We start from the raw sequence: 23,134 nt of genomic DNA, 5'->3' as shown, positions 1-23,134 counted from the left end.
CCCCACGATGGGCGCTATATTTTTAATTATCGCATCCCTTGTCATAAGCACAGGGGCCTGGTAACACTAGCATGCCTGCACGACGTCAAGGACATGGATCTTTAGCTTTGTTGAGCCTAGTTGGCCTCGGGTCTCTCTATTTCTATTTCAAAAGTAACGTAGCTATAAGGATATATGGAACAAAGCCAGGACTTGGGATGGATGGATATGGATTGAATTTGGTGAGTAATGTCTGATGAGTATCAAGGACACAGTGAAAAGTTAAGCGCCCAACGTGGGGCTCGAACCCACGACCCTGAGATTAAGAGTCTCATGCTCTACCGACTGAGCTAGCCGGGCTGATGAATCATGGTGGTGGAAGGTAGAGAGAAATAGGTAACTGGGTGGCATGGCTACATCCACACTAACACTTTTTACCATGACTGCATCACCTCGCACAAGTTCAACACTATCCTGAAATCTGTTAACAACACCAGTCATCGGTCTGATCAGGGCGTGGAGTCTGGTGATTTGATGCAACATCAACAATGCATGAAGAGCATTATAGACTGAATCAAGAGAGAAAACCACCATCTCTGCCGGACATCTAGAGAACATGGAAGAGCCTGCAGCATCTTCAGAGTCCACCCATCCCCCACAGAGGTTTTCATACTTAGGCCCTCTAACGGGAGATACAGAAGTGTGAAGTGAACAACCTCTAAGCTGAGAAACAGCTTTTATCACCCCTTTTTACACATGCAATCCCTGTTATATGGGGGTTGATCTCGTTCTCTGCTAAGGAGGTGGGGAGCTCCCTGACCTCGCTGTCTCTTCAATTTACAAAACCAACCAATTTATCAACCTCCAATATGTTTATGTTAAACATAAAACCGCATGCAGAGTGGGACAGAGGAAGTATTTTATTGTACAGGAAACCTTGCATATGACAATAAACGCCTTGACATGACTACTAATACTATCTGACAACAAATAAAGAGAAAAGGATTCCGCCCAACGTGGGGCTCGAACCCACGACCCTGAGATTAAGAGTCTCATGCTCTACCGACTGAGCTAGCCGGGCTATGAGGTCATAAACGGGGGTGCGGTTTATGAATGTGCACTAACCAATGCAGAACCTTTGTTTATTTTTAACTTTTATTCTACCGGATAAATCTGAACTTTACCATTAACTGACCAGTTCATTCCACCAGACAGCTACAGTTTCACGAAGACATCTGCTGTATATTTGTTGTACGAGTTTTGCTAAATAAAATAATAATAAGGGTAGTAAATAAGTAATCTTGTGTGAGTGGTGTTCTCTACTATGTATTAGAAAATAAATACTAGATGTTGCCATTGAGGGTGGGAATTGCCCACAGAGATTTAACAGGCTTGGATTTAATGGGATTAACATATTAAATTAAGTCAATTGAAACTAGTCTAAAAGGAATTGGGGCTGCATTGTGTTAGATTATGATGCATTTAAGCTCTATTTAGTAAAAATGAGCAGTGGGCAAAAGTAAATTCTAACATTCTCATGATGTGTTCAAGTAGTCTTGTAAAATACAAGTTTTTGCAAGAAACTCCCAGATGTCCGAGCTCTTCACCCTATCTCTAAGGCTGAGCTCAGCCACCCTCCGCAGTTTTGGCCACTTGTATCTAGGATCTAATTCTTTCGGTCACTACCCAGAGCTCACGACAATAGGTGGGGGAGGGAACATAGATGGACTGGTAAACTGAGAGCTTCATTTCAATCATTAAAGTGCATAGGAAACACCATTGCTGGGTCCAAGAAATTTTCTAGTAGACCAGAGTAATATCAGAGTATTAGAAATGTTTACATACCATCAATTTTGCCATCATCTAGCCCAGGTACAGTCCCAAGTTATGCCTAGAAAATAAAAAAGTGCGACATGAAAAAAAATGCCAACAAACCTTTTTTTTGCCACAACAAGCAGTATTTTGACATTAAAATTCACAATCCTTTTTTTAAAGATAGATAAACCAGTAACAATACCTAAGTTAGGCCTTGTAGCACACAAAAATGTAATAAAAATTGCACTTGACTTGATTGAAAATGTAATAAAAACCAATAATGTAATAACTTGACTGATAATGAAATAAAATGTCCTCACAGATACTAAACAAAAATCAACAACATAACAAAAATTGCTGTTGATTTAGATGAAGAGGAGGTTGAATCGACTGCTTTGCCTTCATCACTAGCTTGTGTAACATGGGCCATCTTCTACAACGTTTCCATTAAGCATGTCTTGAACTGGCAGACAATATGAAATTTACAATAATAATATTATGGTGTATTTACACCAGGTTTCATTCGAGATGTCCACAGATCAATAATGATTGTTGAGCTACCTTTAGTTATGGCTGTATGATTCCATGTGTCATAGTAAACATTGACTTCAATCTGGATACACCATTTTGTTAGACTTTTTTGTTGTTTTAATGCATTGAATATGTTCAATGTATTCTTTGGGGATTACAGGACACCTTTACAACAAAGACAACAATAAATCATAATCATAATCATACATTTCATTACATTAGAGTAAGTTCCAGTATTGCTGATCAAACATCATAAATAAAGCTGAACAAAAAGTTCGAAAAAATATTAACAAAAAAATCATAAGCAAATATATCATAACAACTTTGCTAGGACAACAACTCATGGGTGGCTTAAGACTTTTGCAAGGTACTTTAATTAGTAACAGAATTCGGTCAGGATATTGCTATTTATCATCCATGTGCAATTGGTGTTCATTGACTTTAACTGTTAAGTTTGAAACCTTGCTTTTCCACTAAATATATTGTTCTTTTTGCTTGCTTATGTGTACACACATTGCAGTTGTAACAATGCAAATTTCAAGCATCTCAATTTATCCTCAATTATTATTGCTCCGTTTATCATATTGCTGGATTTTATTACACTTCCGATCAGATTAAGTGCAAGGCGTTTTTAAATTTTCACGAAATTATCACATTATTAGGTGCCTCAGGCAATGAGTAATGCCTGTGCGTCATGAAGTACCGATAGCTTATTAACTCCACCTCCATTTAAACCATTTTCCCATCGTTTCTTACCACATCACACTTTAAAACACATGAAGCACACAAATAAACATTGTGAGAAATAAAAACTACTCTTAAAAACACTAACGTCAAGTTCATGCTAGTTACAGTTTTTAGCTAGCGCCACTACCTGCTCGAGCTTTGACGTTAGCGTAATTTACTCGACAGTTATGACTTAAACAGTATAATCATTACTCCGACATAGATATCAGTATTTCACTAAACAAACATGTATTCTTTGCGTTAACAGTTTACCAGGCATTAAAAGTCACTTTCTTACCGTTGTTGTAAGCAAGCTGACATCTTCGATGGACATTGGTGCTCGCAACAAACAAATGACGCTACAAACATAAAATAACGCGTTGTAAAAATGAGCTTTACCAGCCAAAAAGTGACCAGATACAAACATTTGACCTCCGTGCCTACACAAAACAACATATATCGACGTTTATATGAATGTAAAGGTAAAACACACCCCGTGGACACACCTCGTCTGAAGACGCTCTAACTACGAAGTTGAAGGTTTTTTTCTACATCCGGGAACTTTCCGCAGAAGACCCCTCCCCCACAGCAGACCCCTCCCCCACGGGGGGAGGAGTCTGCTGCGGTCCAAATTAAAAATATTTACTATTATATGCCCCATCCTCTAATAAAGGGTATAATACCTCACAATTTAAATATGTCTTGGTTTAGTAATTATTTTTTCTTTAGTAATAACGTCAAGCATCAGCTGTAAATCAGCCTAGCCTAACCTGTTACACAATATCATATCAGCGTCACATTAACGTGTAATACACATTAACACATAAAAAATGTTCAGTGGTGGAAGAAGTCTTTAGATCCTTTAATTATAATAACAGTATAAATCTAAAAATGATCAAGTGAAAGTTCTCCAATACATTTTACGTCAGTAATAATTATGATATAAAGTATTATTAGCAAAAATGAACTGAAAATATCAAAATCTTTGTCACTCATAATGATAATCTGTATTACTGCTACATAAACGTGTCAGAAACATTTTGTTGCTGGTTGACCCTGATCTTAAAGCCGCAGGGCAGTGTATTCTATAGCAATATCATATTTATCATAAACCGATCATGTGATTTTAACACTTTAACAAATTAACTTGAAACATGAGATAAATGTGGGTAAAAAGCAAAATGTTTCCCATTAAAATGTAGTAAAGTAGAAATATAATCAGAATCAGCTCTGTCAACTTAGTATGTGTACAAGTTGATGATGAAGTTGATTTTTGTTTTTGGTTTTTTTTGTTGTTTTTTTTTCAGAAAGAGACACAACAGCTAAGAACAAGAGGAACAAAGCTGAAAAAAATAAGGCAAAGAATAGACAGAATTATTTTGTACACAAGTACATGACGGGGGAAAAAAAGCATATTGACTATATAAATATGTATAAAAAGCACCAATGACCAAAAACACAAAATGAAACATGTCCACTTTTCCATCATTGTATTTTACTCCTTCCAGCACTTTTTTGTCATCTTCATCTTTATCTGCATTTTTTTTTTTTTGTTTTTTTTTGTATCACTGGCTATTTTATCACAAAGCAAAAGGAAAGAAAAAACGATGTCTTGCATGTTTGAAGAAAGTTTGGTGTTATTGCCTGAACTCAGCTGCAGGGTTTAACCCTTGAAACCTGGAGCGACATCCCTTTTTTGTGCTGCTTTCAGATGCCTTCCATAAGTCTTTAACTCTCAAAAACCTGAGCGAATGGGTGCAATTTCCTTCAAAAACAGGAGAACAAAAGCAATGAGCAATCTGGTAAGAAATTATTCACACACTACAAGGAATTAGAAAAACAACCATATTCATAATTATCATAGTGACATATTTAAATTTATGTTACACAGTTAACATAGTATTTGTTTACTTGTTTGTGTGTTCTTTTTTACTTTTCTATTTCTTCTTTATGTTTTGTTTTTGGTTTTACTCTTTTTCAAGTAATTTTCTTCTTCTTTTAACTTATTTCTTGCTTTTTTTGTGGCTCATTTTTTCTTTTTTTTTTCTTAATTATTGCCCTCTACCCACGTTTTTGAAAGAAATCAAGCCAATTTGCTCAGGATTCATAGGGTTAAAACAGTGGTTCCCAGTCTGGAGATCAAGACCCCCAATGGTTCCCGAGGTTAATCAGAAAATGACAATAAAAGGAGGTTTTTGTTTCATAAAATGTAATTATTTTATTTATTTTTGTTATTTTGTCATACTTCTTGAACTTTATTGTAACAAATCAGAAAGCACATTTTAAATTGCTCCTATGCACATGCAGCAGCACTAGGTGGCGCCCTGCCATCACAATAAAGCTCTGGCTGCTGGAGCTTCAGAAAAAGGGACAGCTGCTGCATTACAGCCGACTTTGATCTCCACTTCTCGGCGAAACAGAGCAGAGAGGGTCGGTGCAGGTGTCTCGGGTTGACCTCCTATTATATTTAATAATTTGTGAACAATTGAAGCAGCACGCGAGGAGCCGAAACCAAACCACGTGATCAAATGCGGAAATTGTCCGATGTAGAAAGTGTAGCGGAGAACAGAGGGGAGTGGAGGCTCTGGTGTCCGTCTGTGTTTTGAGCTGCTGGTGATATTAGCTGGACTCTCCTGCACCAAACAACACCTTCACACACAGATCGTCGGTTATCTGATGCACGAGTGTCATCTGCCGTGATAAAAGTAAGGTAAGCTTGAAAACAAAACAAAAGAAATGAGACAGTTTGTGTTTGCGCTGCAACTTTTAGGGGGAATTACTCTGGACGGATTCACCTGTCGGGACAGCTAACTGGCTAACATGGAGATATATGTTTATGTTGCTGTGACACCACGTAATTTAATTAACGTAACTTCACCTTTAATGCGTGTTTATGTGTGTGTCGAAACATTGTAGCAACTGTGTACGCTGTGAACTGTGGTTATTTGCAATGTTGCCAAAGTCACTTTTAGTGTGTATTTGTACCTCGGTCAGAGTCTTGTTATGTTATGGCGTGCTGTATGTGCTGCATTTTTGATTCATAAGTGACTTTTAATCAATCCTTTGAAACGTGAGCAAATTGGCTTGATTTGTTTTCAAAACATATGTAGAAGCCAATAAGTAATTTTAAAAAAAGCACAAAAATTAAATGACAAGCACAAGAAACATACCTGAAAATTATCAAAAAAATAAATGAATAAACTAAAATATAAAACAAAGAGGGAGATAACTGAAAAACGGAAATGAACTGGGAAAAATGTGGTTAAAATTATGTGAATTAACAACAGATATAGATTTTTATTGATTGATTTATTTTCCCTAGCTTAAAATTTTTTTTTTCTAAATGTACTTATTTCTTGCAATTTGCCGAACAGTTCTCGAAAAGTTGCCCATTGCCTTTTTCCCTATGTTTTCAAAATAAATCTGGCCAATCTGCACTGTGCTTTAAGCTTTCAAGGCTTCTGAACGCAGCACAAGCGATGTCGATCCAGGTTTCAAAGGGTTAATCAGCCCTTTAATATTTGCCAAATTGACTTGATTTCTCTGAAAAAAAAAACATGGTTAGAAGGCGATGAGAAACTTCAGAAGAAATGACCCAGAAAATCAGGCATAAGAAAGTTAAAAAAAACAATACAAGAGAATTACCAGAAAATTTGCACACAAAAAAAGGAAAGTTAAAAAAACAACAACACACACAAAAAAACAAGGAAATAACTTGGAGATAACTGCTTAAAGATAACAATTATTCTGTGGATTAATTTCCTACATATTATTATTATGATTATAAATCAGTTTTTTTGTGATATTTTCCCCATCTTATCTTTAATCATTTTAGAAATCTGAATTATCCGTAGAGGTCTCTTCCTCTCTTTAAACCAGTAAACACACATAATAAAGTAGTTTCATGTTAAACAAATATGTGTCTTACCAACACTGTTCGTCACCGCAGGGCTCCCAACCACGGTGGCTGATGGGAAATCGTGAATGGCAGTATCTAGGTGTTTGGTTTGTCCGTTCTGGGCTACTGTAGAAACATGGCTGTATCATTCGAAGGAAACAAAAATATAACAATTCTTATTGTCAGGCGATTACACACTAAAGAAAACAGTCTTATTATATGAGGCTCCATTTCTGCCAATATATCCACCTAAATCCTACATGCAGTACAGAACAAAGGCAAAGATATAATATATATATATTATATATATATATATATATATATATATATACAGGGATTACAGTATGGTGAGATCTTCTTTAATGTGGATGTTATATTTCCTGTAACTCCTAGCGTATGCCAGTGTCACACGGAGGAGATCAAATCACTTTCCCAAAATAACGAGCATAAAATTCAAAGCAGCAGACGGGAACCTGTTGCTGCTCTCTGTGGCATCTACAATTTTAATGTGTCATCTGTGGCACAGAGCGGAGGGAGAGCTGTCAGCAGCAAAGCTCGGCTGGGCTTCAGGATTTAGATAAGGTGGCCGTGCATGTAAATGAAGTTCAGAGCTCACACTTGTGAAGGTTACTGTAAGGAACCATCAGTCACCACGGTGTGAATAATATACAGCAGCAACAACTAAATAAACAATTTAAGATGTTTCCAGTTATGTATTACTTGTTTTAAACAGCTCATTTATCTATATGTGTGTGATTGACAGTGTTTATTTTGGAAAAACTGTACACTACTGTTACATTTTGCTGTATTTTTACAGCAATTTGTGACAGTGTACTGATAGCAAGGATGGCCATGACAACAAAAGTAAGACTTAATGGCTGGTACTGTGTACAGAAGTACACAGTGGTTGTAGTCAAATTAGATACTATAGCTTAATAAATGCTTTTGATGTCACCCAAAGCTTTCATGCAAACACCTGTAAGCTCCTCAAGTTTTTTCAAAGCCATCCAATCCCTTATACTTTACGTGTCACCCTGCTGCTCTCACGTTCGAATCTCATCAGTGGTTTTCTAATCATAGCGACCCATTTAGGCGCCCAAAACAGCGATGACATTTCCTACTGTTAAAAGTAGATCATTTGCTGAATCCAAACCTATTCTCCGTGGATGTGACATTTTTCTGTTCCATGATGTGACACTCTTCCTCCCATGTTGCTGCGAGAAAAGCAAAGAGTCTGGCACCGCGTCTTCGTTCCCAGCCACATTAAAAAAAGGAAGCGCAAACCACAAGTGATTGTCGGGGTCACTGGTCTCGCAGATGTGAGTGGGTCCTGTTAGAAAAATGTGTAAAAAGGAACAATTATACCGCCCACTAAAAGGAATCGGATTTCTAAGAACAAGGTCAGGCTTGGCACAGTTGGAGTTTTTAGAAAAAGAACATTTCCAAGGCCGATTTTACACCAGCAGCATCTGATTTTTGATGTGTCTGGATTGAAATTAGCCTTTATGAAGCCTTGGTGAAAATAAATGAATGTAACATCATCTGTCAAACTATCTGTGCTGAGATCAGGTATTAGTTTGGCAAAACGAGCGAGAGGAAGCATCTGCTCGTCTGTCTTCTTTCAGTCTGCTGCCGGCTGCTTTGACTCTGAATAGAGATCTGCAGGAATGAGCCAAAAAACCTGGAAATGAGTTAACATTTCAACAGTCGCATTTCCCTCCTTTTCGAAATCCAAAGGGGTTTTTTTTTCAACTTTTTCTATAGATGCCGGAAATAAGGTCTATGGTCAACACAAGGTGTAGAGATTTTCACGTTTTGTTCATAAAATACGTCAGTAAATACCCACTTGTAAATTTTAAAGCGTTTTTGCTTAAAAAAAAAAGGTGGTTGCTAATAAGATGCCAAAAGAGACTACAGAGGTTAACAGCTACTCGCTAATCTGCCTTTAGTGGTTGTGACGTTCAAGTCATGTGACCGTCCAGGAAAGATGTAATCCTGGTAGTTTATGTTGTTAATTTCCTCCAGATTTCAGATCATATTCATGCTGGAACATGTCCAATTGTATTTAGAAGTGTTTATGGTGTTTTTCGGGTCTAGAAAGTTTCACTTTTCTCCATAACAATCACTCCATAATTGCAAGTAATTGCCAACGTACATATAAAGCTACATGCTAACATCAGGGGAAGGTGTAATCTCTGTTGCAGAAGTTGTTAATTTTGCCCCAGTTTTTGATCATATTCCTTCATCTAAGCTTTTATTGGTGGTTTTTCATGGTAAACATTGCTGTTATTTTCCTTTAAAATCATTCCAAGGCTGCAATGACAGCACAGTCACCAAGATGTGTGGAAAACCGGTAAACACCGACCAATCAGAGCTGACTGGGTTTTTTTGGAGGGGGGCATAAATGAGACAGGCACTAAAACGGAGCATTTCAGACAGAGGTGAATACAGGTGTTCCAGCACAGGCAGTATGGAGAAAACAAAGTGCTTTTTGAACATTAAAGCATGTAAACTTCCTCTAGTAGAAACCCAAAATACAAGTATGAAGCAGAAAATAAGCATGATAGATCCCCTTTAATAACTTTGTTTTCTTTCACTTGCATCTCTATTGCTACAATCAGCCTAGTAGTACTGCACCAGCTACATTTACACTCTTGCTAACATTTGTGTGGCGTAGTTTGTTTATATTAAAACCAAGCTGGTTTGTAATAGTATGTACACTCACAGCTTTGGAGAAAGTTGTCAGACTGAACACGTGTTGGCTACTGTTGTATAACAGCAGTAATGCCTGAAACTGTTATTGCAGCAGTAGATTACACAGACCTGCCATCTGCCCTCTTTTCACCTACGTGCTGCCATTTATTTCCTTTATTTCTATATCTATATTAAGCATCTCACAGAGATGTGATGAACGTTTTCCATCTGTGTGAAGCCCACAAACAGCAGCTTCAACCCCGAGCTAATCCTCTTAGACTGTTTTTGTTGTTTTCCTTTAATTGAAGTCTCTGTCGGGAGTCTGCACTCCTGGATTGACTAGTCCTGCACAGCTGTGCTCCCAGCTGAAACACAGGCTAACCTGGGGTCACGCATTTAGACAGAAAAACACCCCGTGTAGCTTACTGTGGCGAGCCGTCATTTCCCCCATTTTATCTCTCTCTCAGCCTTTACCTTTCTCCTTATCTCCCAGTGCTTCTCTGTTGATCTAATCATTGCAGATAGCTTTCACTCTCTGTATATTTGTGCTTATCTCTCATTGTCTCTTCTCTCCTGACGTGTTTGCAGGGTTGTTCTGAGGTCAGACTGCTGAGATGACAAGGCTGTGACAGTGTGTGTCCAAGTGTGTCGGTACTGGACCAATTCCTGTGACATGGCTGCTGCAAAGAAGAGTGAGTTTTATTATTGCTTGCATTGCCTTTGTAATTATTGTGATGTGCTGTGAAGGCTTTTCTCCTATTTCAATAGTTCAAAGTCCAATAGTGGTTTTCTACAATTTTGTGGGAAGCTCTGGAGGCTATTTTAAATTGTAGATACTGCTTTGAGGCAGACAGGACAAGCAGTGGTTAATATTTGAGATGTAGGCAGCCCAGGCTAACCCACTGTCTCAGGATCAAGTCTTTTTGCTTTAGTTGGCAACAGGCTGCAGAATTAATTGCATAAATTTACTTTGGGGGAGTGAGAGAGGTACTGAGAAAGTCCTAGTTTGGCAACAGAAAGAAAACCAGTCCACTGTTCCTAAATCCACATTTCCTGTGGGCATTATTCACTGTCTATCTTCTACATTTTAAGGTCCAGAGTGTAAGATTTAGGGGATTTAGTGGCATCAAGCGGTGAGGGTTGCAGATTGCAACCAGCTTAAACTTCACAAGAGCTGAATTATCCGCAGAGGTTTCTCCCATTTCCAAAAACATGGACCAGGTGATTAAAGCCAGTAAAAGCTCTGCATAAAGCAGTTTCATGACACAAATCAGTAGCCTTTTCAACACTTAAATTGCGCTATAAAGAGTGCCACTACTAAAGTCCCCTCTTCGTGCCTCGTTTGCATTTTTATAGAACTAAATGACGGCGGCATCATTCTGCTCCAGTGTGTGATTTTAGACAGCATGCCGACAGCGTGGAATCAAAAGAGGTGCGAAAGGGGGGGCGTTAAACACAACAACGTCGACCTCTAGTGTAACCTATAACATACGCGTTGTATATTATATTCCATTTCTGACAATATATCCCTCTAAAGCCTACACACTGGATCTTTAATTGTTCAATCTCTGCTCTTTGAAATTTGAAAGTTGATACAAAACACAGTTTTATTGTAATTTTATGGCAATGGTTTACATAAATAAAATCACATTTTAGGGTGCATATAGTACAGGAAATCACATGTAGCTCAAAGCCACATTATTGTGCACCGCAGCTTCATTTCCTGTTAATATGAGCCCTTTTACCATGATAATGTTTGTAGCTGTGCCCTATAATCTGCTGCAAGTAAAGTAAACTCTATGTAATATTTCAAGATTCAACACTTCATTGCCACACCAACGTGATTAATTCCCCCGGATTTAAAGTTTCTCAGAAGAGCTTGGCTGGTGCAATAAAATCAAAGAACAGGCTGACAGATCCTTCGGTATAATTCATTGTGATTGAGAACTTCACATTAACCTTTTCACCAGTGAGACACCCTGCGGGCATCGCAGGAAGGATAATCAATTAGATTTAAATTCACAATTGATTTCTTCCTTCAGTTGGGTTTTCTTCGGGGAAAAGGGTGTGTGTTGATAATTGGGAGTCAGTGTCAGCAGCTTTTTACGACGGATTTCTGTGAAGGCAAGCAAATTTATTTCCTCAAAAGCAGGAAGACGAAATAAAATGAAAAAAAAAGAGAGCTGGCAGAGAGTTGTAAATGACTCATCGTACTTTTTTATTATTACCATGAATATGCTTCATCTTCTCCCTGAGGAGTATGGGTACTTGTTGTCTTAGAGGACCCCTCTGCAGGCCTTTGTTCTCTTTGATAAGGTCACTAGATAAGGGCGGTGCAAAGGGAGCATTTCTATTGACTTCCTCTATGTATTTTTCATGTGTCTGGGATGGACTGAAATGTCACAGAAGAGTGGTTTTTTGCCTTTTTTATGGGTTGTGTGTTGCCTCCTTTGGGAGAATAAATCCATTTTATAAAAAAGAGCATTGACACTTCAATTGTTCGTGTTAATTATTTCTATGATTTTACAGGATATAGTTGTAATATTTCACAATGATACAGTAATACAGATATGAAGATGGTGTGATTATTTCCATGGTTGCACAGGATGTAGCTGTAATATTTTACAATAAATTACTGCAAAAATGATAATGATAAAGGTAAGAAGATGGTGTGATTATTTCCAGGATTTTACAGGATATATTGGTAATTTTTGACAACAAATTACTGTATAATGACACAATGATACAGATATTAAGATGCTGTGATTATTTCCATTATTTTATAGGATATAACTGTACTATTTCACAATAAATTACTGAAATAATACAGTAACTTATTGTGAAAATTATGCAACTGGTAGTCAGTAACTAACTGTAAATGTACAGTGAAACATCTCAGAGTGCAGTTTTGGTTTTGTTTCCGTAGAACATTTTTACGTTAGGATAGGGTCTCTGAAGAACCAGTTTGCTACTCAGATTTTGTCGACACTAATATTGTAATGCAGCAGTCATTATTTTTCTAACTTTTTGAGAACTTCTCCCAAGTGGATTAATTGAAATCTCATACTTTTGGGTGAGAACAGGAAAAACAGAGCATTTGTAAAACAGGGATATGGTTGTCAGCTCTTCAAACCATTTCTCAGCTTTAGGGAGTCATCTCAGAGTATAAATTGTCACATTATTTATTTATTTTAAACCACTACAGTGAGACTCTCTTTGGCATTTTTTGGATTTCTTGTTCTCTCTTATTGCTCTCTCCCTCTCACAGGCGTGAGCAGGCGAGGCGTGTGTTTTTGTATCTGCAAAGTTGCATTTGTGACCATGGAGCCCCAATATGACTTGCAGATATTATTAATGTATGAATTGCAGAACTGTTAGCTTATATCCAGCTCACAGTGAATCAATCCTCACATCTAACAGCGCCGCTGTAATGGTTTAATTTTCCACTAACTGCTCACTCTTGAATGTTGACCAAAAGTTTCAAATTCACAGCAAAAAATGTCAACACGTCTGGCCCGAGATAAACCGGGTGCTTCAGAATAAGCCCCAGTGTTTCCACTGTGATGTGTATAAGTATACAAGTACTTAATTGAACTTTATTATATAAGGACTTTATTTAACTTTATAATGACAGCACTTTTTAAGAAAAACATTATTGTAACAGTGCTTTAAAAACTTTATTCTATCAGTACTTTATTTAACTTTATCATTAAAGTATTTTATTTTACTTTATTATGTTTTATTTCACTTTAATCAGTAAACAGTACTTTATATAACTATTATTACAGTACTTTGAAAACCTTTATTATAAAAGTACTTTATTTTCCTTTATAACAGTACTTAATTTAACTTTAATATAACAGTGCTTTATATAACATTATTGTTACAGTACTTTATTTAACTTATTATAACAGCACTTTATTAAATTTTATTATAACCGTACTTATTTTCCTTTATTATAACAGTAGGTTTAAATGCAGTGTGTGCAACTTTTTGGGCTCCAAAATTACCACGGGGACATGCAGTCAGCCCGCAGGTGTTTTCACATTATCGAATCTGGCCACCTCTGCAAAAAAGTGTGGACACCCTCTAGGAAAATTCAACCAACATTGTCTTCATTTTAATTATATTTTTTATGTTGATACAGCTGACCAAACTGCATGGGTGTCATCACTGACTTGAATTTGTATTTCTTTTGAAAAATACTGACGCAGAAATCACTGACAGTGACTCTGTGTTTGCAGTGGCAAGGAGAAGCGATGCGAAAGGAGAAATGCAGACAGAGATGGATTTGTCCAATATAAGTGTGACGCTGAGCAGTGTGCTCATAACAACAGAATGGTGTTTAACAAATGCAAAAGTCCCAGGTGTGTTTGTTTATGTCCATTAACGTTTTTACCAGAGAGAGAGAGACATTACTGGGAGGGGAGAGATGACATGAGTTTATCACTACAGGAAGGAAACTTGATGAACATGATGGAGCTAATCAAGTGCATCAATTTTGTTTTACGAAAGGGGCGAACAAGTTCAGCTGTGCAGCCTGCAAATGTGGCATATAGTGAAAACAAATGCAGCGCTTCTTTTTGGTCCTCTACTATACAAACATGCAGATTGTTTTTAATGTCATTTTGGGAAAAAAAAGAAAGAGTTGAGAGAAGAAGGCTAACAGAGCTCTGTAATATCCAGCGGAGCAGCAGCAGATATACTGACAGACAGATTAGTGGAGGGACAGAAGTGGATAGAGATTAGTCCGAAATAAGCCAGTTCAGTGGGGTTGCATGTGGGCACACGTGTGCATGTTAATTTATGTGTGCACATGCATGAGTGTGGTTGTGCGTCTGCTGCCTCTGAGAGGGTAAGTGTGGGGTTGTCGGAGATTATCTGACCCATCTAAAAGGCCACACATCTCAGTATTGTGGTAATGAGGCGTGGTCCTGAGCTCTGTGACTGCTGTGAGCCTGTTTGTGTACGTGCATCAAATTCAAACATAAAGCCAAAAGAGCCAAAGCAACATTAATAATGCCAGTGACAGATATGTTTTCCTGTGCAAACAAGGTTACTGCCAGCCGCCTTGAAAATTAATAATCATAGTGACGACAATAGAGATGAGACCTGCAGCGGCAGCAGAGCTCAAATTGAGGCAGGTGATATTGCACGCATGGCACACAGTGGCGTAAACACTCTGTCGTGCTTATTTAACTTTATTTAATTTTATTCAAACAATACTTTAATTAACTTGATTACTACCATACTTTAAGTTTATCATAGCACTGCTTTATTTAACTTTATTATAAAAGTACTTTATCAACTTTATTGTAACAATGCTTTCTTTAACTTTATTGTACTTTAATCAACTTTATTATAGGCCTGCTTTCTTTAACTTTATTGTACTTTATTTAACTTTATTATAGCGGTTCTTTATTCAACTTTATCATGACAGTACTTTATCAGCTTTATTGAAACAGTGCTATATTTAACTTTATTATAACGTTTTTTTATTTAGCTTTATTATAACAGTACTTTCCTAACTTTATTGTCACAGTACCTTATTGAACTTTATTATAAAAAAATATATTTATTTAACCTGCTTCAGGCCAAAAATGTGCGCTCATTTGCTGGGTTGGGTATGGCTCGAGCTGTGAAAAAAAAAAAGATAGACATCTCTACAGCTGAAATCTTCAACACTCTGCAGCTCACACCAGAACAGTCTAGTTTGATGAATAGCACTACAGATAAGAGGAAAAATCCTTTTTTCAGTTTGAAACATTACATCTAAAAGCACAGAACTACTCACTTTTGACTGGGCACCCTTGCTTTGGTGCCAGATGTGAGACCAGAAATTAAAACATTTATCACCAAAAAACGAATACGCATTCAACATCATACACCAATTAAAATGTTCACCACGAATATGCGAGAATGTACTTCTCTCCTACAGAAGACTCTCTGATGACTGAATACAGAGACTTAAGCTTTAGGTTCATCATCACATCACATGATGGGATCTGGTCTTTAAGGTCACTACTTCTGCTATAAGAGGCTTTCTGTATGAACCCTTGAAGTTCATACAATGCGGCTCCATGACTGTAATTACATTCACACACGAGGCTTAATAACGGTGGACTTTCATACTGTAAGCCAGTATATCAGCACTGAGAGTTGAGTCTAACTGAACTCACAAAGTAAAAATCCATTCAAGAAATCAGACAACTATTAAGTACTTGAATCTTAAGATCTGAAAACATGGATGCTTCACACACATCTTCCCCCCAAAATCACATAAGACTGATACAATCAGCACAGTTTCACCAAAGAGCAGACAGTGGACACCAAAGATTAGAGTTACCAATTTTGTATCTGATCAAATGTCTCATCTTCTGTTCCTAAAATATAAAGTTGAGTAATGGACAGAAAAGTGTTTTTGTGGAATATTATGATGTCCTGATGAAACTGACCTTTGACCTATTAGACATCTGTGGGAAATGTTGTCATAATTAGCACATGAATTCTTGAGTAATGGCCAAAAACATGTTTCATGAGGTCACAGTGACCTTGAACTTTGATCACCATATTCTGTTCAGTTCGAACTTGAGCCCAAATGGACGTTTGTGCCAAGTTTGAGAAATTCCCTCAAGGTGTTCTTGAGATATCATATTCATGAGAATGAAATAGATGCAAGGTCACAGTGACCCTGACCTATGACCACAAAAGTCTTTTAAGTTCATCATAGAGTAAATATGGATGTTTGTGCCAAATTTGAAGAAATTACCTCTAGATGTTCATTAGATAACACGTTTACAAGAACGAGATGGATGTAAGGTCACAGTGGACTTGACCTTTGACCACCAAAATCTAATCAGTTAATTCTTGAGTCCAAGTGAATGTTTGTGCCAAATTTGGAGAAATTCCCTCAAGGTGTCCTCAACACATAAATGAGACAGACAAGGTCATAGTGACCTTGACCTGTGACCACCAAATTCTAATTAGCTCATTGTTGAGTCCAAGTGGACGTTTGTGCCAAATGTGGAGAAATTCCCTCAAGGCATTCTTCAGATGTTGCATTCACGAGAGGGGAACAGACGGACAACCCGAAAACAATACCTCCAGCCGAGGCATAAATAACCATCAGGGCATAAATATAAGACTAACTTTTCCACTCTGCTAACCTGAAGTGTGTATTTAGCACTGATACTAAACATGCCTTAATCATACTAAACACAGCTGATCATGAACTGCAGATACATCACTTAAGTTTAACATTATTATAATGAAATATTTCATTATTAGGAGAATTTCTCAAAGGCTTTTTGGGCAGTTAATCTTTCTCAGACACTTTCTTTGTCCTTTTTAGCTGTTAACTTTGTGCTGTGGGGAAATGCAGAGCAATTTTAACAATGCAGCAGAATGTAATGACCCTTTTTTATAGCTATTCGCTTTACAATGGCTTGCTGTGTCTTTGTATGATTACGGGAGCTGCACAGAAGGAGCTGCTGAATGTGGATGAATTTTTCCTTGCTGAAACTTCTCTTTTAAAGTTACTAATGTGCTTAATGTTCCCTAACACAGAAACAAAGGAATGTTCTGGATACTGTCACAACACTAGGCTGTATGTTATTGCCATTAGTTTTAATCATTTCAACTTTGTTTCTGAGAAAACAGGTTATTTTTTTCTGTCAGTCTGAGGCATAAATCATAGTGACAGCAAAAGGCTGTGCCCCATAATTGCCAAAATTCTTTCAAATTTGAATCAGAAAGACAATTGAAAGTGCTAAAAAATATTTGTTTTTGAAAAAGTGTAGAATTAAAGGAACATTTCGCCTACAAAATGACCATTTGTAAATTTAAAAAAAAAGTAATGTTTAAAAACTCTCACACAACTCACACAGTATATAATTTAAGTCTCATTCATCCATATGCTGATACAATGCTTTTAAATAATGAAAGCTAACTTCAAACACTACAATACCACATTTCTGACATCAAATACACAGGTTTTACGTACTTTATTACCAGCTGTATCTTTTAAAAACAGGTGCCACTTTGGTGAAGACCCATTAATAATCTTTTACTTTAATATATGAATTGAAGGCACATTTTCAGAAAAGAAAACTCATTTTCAGATATTAACCTACCCTGACTCTCTTCATCCTTTATCTGGATTGGGGATATTGCTTTTATATATCTTTAATCAGAACTCCCACTGTGGGATATTGTTAATATTGCAAGGTGTTCTGCACCATCTTTTATATGTACAGCTAAAATCATCCCTGTTTCTATGACTAGAATGACTATTAAAAACAGTGTAGCACATCTATTAAAGCACTTCCTTGTTATACTGGTTTACCTGTTTACTTGCTGGACATTTTCCCAGTTATCAAGGTTTGATAGCAATCAGATATGTACCCTTGAAAATGTGAGCAAAATTCTTTCAAAAACAAGAGAAGGCAGCGATGAGCACAGAAAAGAATTGACCCCCAAAAAACTAGAAATTAGTAAGAAGTACATGAAAAATCCTGTATCCTGAAAATAAGTTAAAAAATAAATAAAATAAAAAATAAATGAAAAAATTGAAAAATTCCCTGGTTTTATTTTTCCTTAGACATATTCAATTTCTAAATCTATTAATTTCTTTCAATTTCTTGCCGTAAGGTTTTTTAGAACTTTATTTTTTTTTCAGTAAACTTGTAAATGTCACAAAATCCAGTTTAAAGTATCAATTGTCCAAATTGGAGTGTGGGAGGAAACCGGATCACCCGGAGAAAACCCACGTCGACACAGCATCAAACTGTGTGACCCTTTTTGCACTCCTCCCCCACCCGCAACTGTATTTGCGGTGGTTTATGGGATTAGTACAAGTATAAAAATGGCAGCAAGTAAACCTGCTGCGCAAGCCAGAACCTGGAGCACATCTTTCCACAAACTGCGGGAGGAAGACTCGTTTGCAGCCTGAGCAGACAGCTCTTTGACGTGGGCCTGCAAAGACTGGATGATGGCTGCATCTACAGCTGGATCCTGCAGTAATATCAGAGACTCCAACAGCCTCTTACCGCAGAACCTCTTCTGCAGGTCTTTCACCACAGCCTTGCAGACTTTCTTTGTGGCCTTGATATCCGGACTGAAGTCCCTGATATCAACAAGTCCCTCCATGGTCTGATTGATCAGTCTCTTTGTGTGGGAGACCCAATCTTCCTGGCTGCGGTTCTGGAGAGCGTGACACTTGTCCATCACTCTCGCCGTCAGCAGGGCGACAAACAACCGGAGCTTGTTCACACTTTCTGCTCCGGTTGATGACTCAGGAGCAGGAAGATCAACAGACTCTGTTGATGTCTGAGGTTGTTCCTCAGAGATGTTGTCCTGCTCCAGGATGGTCACTGGTGTAGCCTCCTCAGATTCGGCGCTTGTCTGCGATTCGTTATCCATCGCTGTGTCGGATGTGTTCTTGAGAAGTGTTCAGCAGCTCCGTGTGGTTCTGTGGTGAGATCTGATCCTGACTGTGGCGAACTGTGTCTTTGAGCCGCATTCTAGAACTCTTGGATTCTAAAGTGTCTTTGACTTTTATGAGTCAAATGACTCTTATGTGACTTTTATGACTCATTCTAGAGTCCCAGAATTCTAGAATGTGATGTCACTCTTTTACACACACAAACATGCACACGCACACACGCGCGTGCACACGTGCGCGCACACGCACACACACCATTCTGCACATATGGAACATTATGTAACTCCTGAACTCATTATTGTGACCCAGATTGCTGATAGCAAGGATTTCTAATCTCGAATATGAGTCTGTATAAAAGTTTAATGGGACTGGACCCAAGTGGGACAGTAATAATAAAGACATAATTCAGCATATGAATTCACTGTTGGTCTTATTGTATTAACCGTTTGAAATCCGAGCAAATTGGCTTGATTTCTTTCAAAAAAACATAGGAAGAAGGCAATTAGCAACAAAAAAAGAAATGGCCCAAAATTAAGCAAGAAATTAGTAAAATGTACAAGTAAATTACCTGAAAATTAATAAAAAGAAAAAAAGAAAAAAAATTAAAGAAATAGTAAAAGTACAAGAAAATTACCCAAAAATTGCTAAAAGGAATGAAAGAAAACATTTAAAAAATGAAAGAAATGAGTAAATAGTACAAGAAAATTACTTAGATGAAATTAAATTTTAAAAAAGTAAAGAAAAAAATTAAAATGACGTCAACAAAGTGTTTAAAAAAGTATAATAATTCTGAAACATCATTTAAAATGTCTAATTATGGTATTTTTTCCTATCTTATACCTTTATTCTCAAAACATTTTCCCCTAGCTTTTTTTTTTTTTTATCTAAATCTACTAATTTCTTGCTATTTGTTAAACATTTCTTACCAAGTTGCTTATTGCCTTTTCCCCCATGTTTCTGAAAGAAGTTGCAGGAATTCACTAAAGGTTCAAAGGTCTAAAAACTTTGAAACTTTCAAATATTAACATATGATCAGCTTGCCTCCCCTCATACATCTCAGTCAGAGCGAGGCAGGATTATTCCAGCAATAATTAAATTAAAGCTTCATGTTGTTTTGGAATAAGAAATTCATTATGTGGCTATCAGTTTGATCTTCAAGATAAATGTTACGTTATTATCAGGCTCTGCTCTGTCAGTTTAATAATGAAAACAAATGGCACCAGTTTCACCTTTGGCTTTTCGTGGCATGGCAGAGAAAGTTTCCTCTGTTATAATTCACTTAAAGTGAAATTTCTGATTCAGTCACAGAGAGGACGAAATGCTTCTGCCAATAAATTAGAAGAAGACATAAAAGAATAAAATCTCTGTCAGGATGGAAAGAATACCAGGTTAAAGATTAAACTGGAATTAAATTCCATTAAAATTTTGTGTGACCCAGTTTTCCCTGCAATCAGCATTAATATTGAAAAGAAAACATCCAGGTATTTATTTTATGAGAGATGATCTGCTTTATCAGGACTGTTTGGGTGTGGTGGTTTGACCAGATTTGATTTAGAGCAATCTGGCAACACAAGCAACTCTCAAAAGATTTTGATTCCAGTGTTGCCAAATTGTGATTGGTACATGCAAGTCTGTGACCTTTCCCCCACTGAGCACCGCCTACCTCCAACAAACAAAAGCACAAATCTCTCATGTGAAACAACCCAAATTTTTCTAATTTTGGCAAAGAATTTTGGGTTGATGCAGGACTAAGTTTTATCAAGTTAGTTCATAAAATATGTTTTCAGGGCCTTTAGAGTTTTGGAGCAAATGACATAAAATTGGTGTAAATACTATTAAAAAGCTGTTAAATGAATACTTCACTCCACCAAATGACCATTTGTATATAGATTACTCAACTCATGTTATGTTAAATTCATTAAGAAAACGTAATTTTGGTCGAAAGAGAGACAGAATTCTTCATGTATTTAAGTCAAATGGGGTCTGCGTTTAACAAAAACTTTCCACTAGAGAAGCCTTTCCTCTTCCTTTAGCATGACTACTGTATTCTAGCCGGTGTTAATTAAACCAACTTAAATTTACTTATTATTGTTAAACATATGGTTTTGAAAATGCCTCATGAGTCCAGCATGACGCTGTGTGAGTGCAGATATAAATGCACCCAAGAAAGAGAAGTAGCACCAAAAGTCCTGCTCTAGAGTGAAGTAATGCATTCTCATATTTAGGCAGTAAAAATAAGAGTTTGATACACGTCTCTGCTGTTGATAGAGCTGGCAATCAGTGATACTGGCTGTAAAACAAAGCTCGAGCATGGTGATCATATTGCTAATTGGAGCACCTTTTGAAGTTTTTGAATAAATGGAGAATAATTGGAAGGATTGTAAAAATAAACACAGTGCCCAGGAAGTTTGTGTGCTTGATATGATTGTCAGTTTTTTTACACAAACACTGCATCGGCCAGTTTTATTGGGAAACTATTCAAATTTAAGTGATGGATGAATCCTAGTGGCTTTCAAATGTCAGCCCCCTAATAATAGAATATTAGATAAACATGTAAAAGGTTGTGAATGTAACAAATGTTTTTTTTAAACTCGTGTTGTTTGGCTTCTGTACATGGTTTTTTTTTTTTTTTAGCTCTGGGAGAGAGACGTCTTATAATCATACCCAAAGTGCTTAGAGCCGAAATTCAGACAGATTGTTTGTTGTCAAAGAGAATTATTGTTATTTTTTGGGAGGAGGGGGTTTATTTGGAGAACAAGTTTCCATTCTCTCACAGTGGGAACAAATGCCTGGGCAGGAGAACAATAAATATGAGTGTGTCTCAGTGTCATAGGAGCGCAGTAAAACCTGCAGGGAAATAAAATAAGCTTAAACTTCTTTAGCTTCTTTATTTTGGCACTCGGATCCCGTGGAGATATAGAAAACTTTGTGATGTAATTTTATTGAGAGGAGGCGTTTGTAGTTGAAGATCACCTTCATAGATAAACGATTTAAAGGGCCAACTTTATTTTATTTATTTCTGTCAGAGCTGCCAGAAGCCTGCATTCGGTCTCAAAGCAGAAGGATTGCTATGAAGTTGTGGTCCGTTAAAAAATCAGCAATCATCATATCGCCAGGGAAAGACTTTATAGGCCAGTTGTTTTTTGTTTGTTTTTATAGTCAGTATCTCAAAAGACTAAACAGGGTCATAGAGGATGCTATGTAGGGAGCAATAAAGTATGCTATCACTTTGTTATTACTTTGCTGGACTTTTTGAAACAAACTTTGTAGTATCTGCAACCAACTGTTGATTTTAACGCAGCCAGCTGAAGTTTCTGCAACATTTATTCCATTTTCAAATGGACTTTTTTTGCAGACTTTGTCAGCATCTATTTTTCTTTATTATTTATTTCCCTTTTCAGACTTTTTTTCCCCACTGTCAGCTGTTGCTTTGCCTTTTGATCTCTCTTCCTCTGTCCTCCAGTCCAGCACTATATATAGTCAGTCCCTCCAGGATTTCGGAGGCTCTTTTTGTCATAGTTAGAGCCAGAAATGCCTGATTTCACAGCAGCCTTCTTAAAGATGCAATGTGAGTTGTGATGTCTATTGGCGTTTTTTGTTGCATGAAATAGCCAAAACAGTTGCTGAGAGGAGACGTCAGATTCCAGTCAAAGATCTCCTTAATGGATGAATGTTACAAAAAGCCATATTTATTTTAGCTGCCAGAAGCCTGCATTGAGGAAACCTCAACACAAGTGGCCAATTGCTGTTATTTAAAAAAAAGCACCAATATTACCTAAACAAGAGTGTTTATTTGTCTCTCACACCTATAATAACGAGTTAAGCCAGGTGTTAATATAGTGTCATTTTATTACTACTATAAGTCTCTGCTGGGCTTTTGTTTTAACACTTTCTACTATTGATTTTGACTGCAGCCAGCCAACATTTCTGTAACATTTTAATCACTCTTTACTCCAAATGAAATTATTTGCTGACTTAATCAGCATCTACTGCTCTTAATTATGTAACCACTTCATTTTTTTCTTTTCTCCGTCAGTTATTGCTTTGCC

The 23,134-nt window shown here is 37.0% G+C and overlaps 1 protein-coding gene and 2 non-coding genes across 4 annotated transcripts in view; 1 reads left to right on the top strand and 2 right to left on the bottom strand.

The window, feature by feature from the left end:
* Positions 1-266: 266 nt before the first annotated feature.
* Positions 267-339, bottom strand: trnak-cuu. The gene has a single exon. It is a non-coding gene; the product is annotated as a tRNA-Lys (tRNA).
* A 648-nt stretch (positions 340-987) lies between these two features.
* On the bottom strand, positions 988-1,060 carry trnak-cuu. Its single transcript has one exon. It is a non-coding gene; the product is annotated as a tRNA-Lys (tRNA).
* Positions 1,061-5,539: 4,479 nt separating this feature from the next.
* Positions 5,540-23,134, top strand: part of c23h20orf27 (chromosome 23 C20orf27 homolog) — a 38,391-nt gene continuing 20,796 nt past the window's right edge. The window contains exons 1-2 of one of the 2 annotated variants that reach the window (XM_042512422.1): positions 5,540-5,756; positions 10,232-10,335. In XM_042512422.1, coding sequence (XP_042368356.1) covers positions 10,317-10,335 — 19 coding nt within the window. In that variant the 5' untranslated portion in view covers positions 5,540-5,756; positions 10,232-10,316. Of the gene's footprint in view, positions 5,762-10,231; positions 10,336-23,134 lie in introns of both variants that reach the window. The other variant, XM_042512420.1, reaches the window with a different exon arrangement.

This window comes from Plectropomus leopardus, chromosome 23, assembly GCF_008729295.1.
Source record: "Plectropomus leopardus isolate mb chromosome 23, YSFRI_Pleo_2.0, whole genome shotgun sequence".
In the NCBI taxonomy this organism is placed as follows: domain Eukaryota; kingdom Metazoa; phylum Chordata; class Actinopteri; order Perciformes; family Serranidae; genus Plectropomus; species Plectropomus leopardus.
This window is presented reverse-complemented; position numbering and strand designations above follow the sequence as displayed.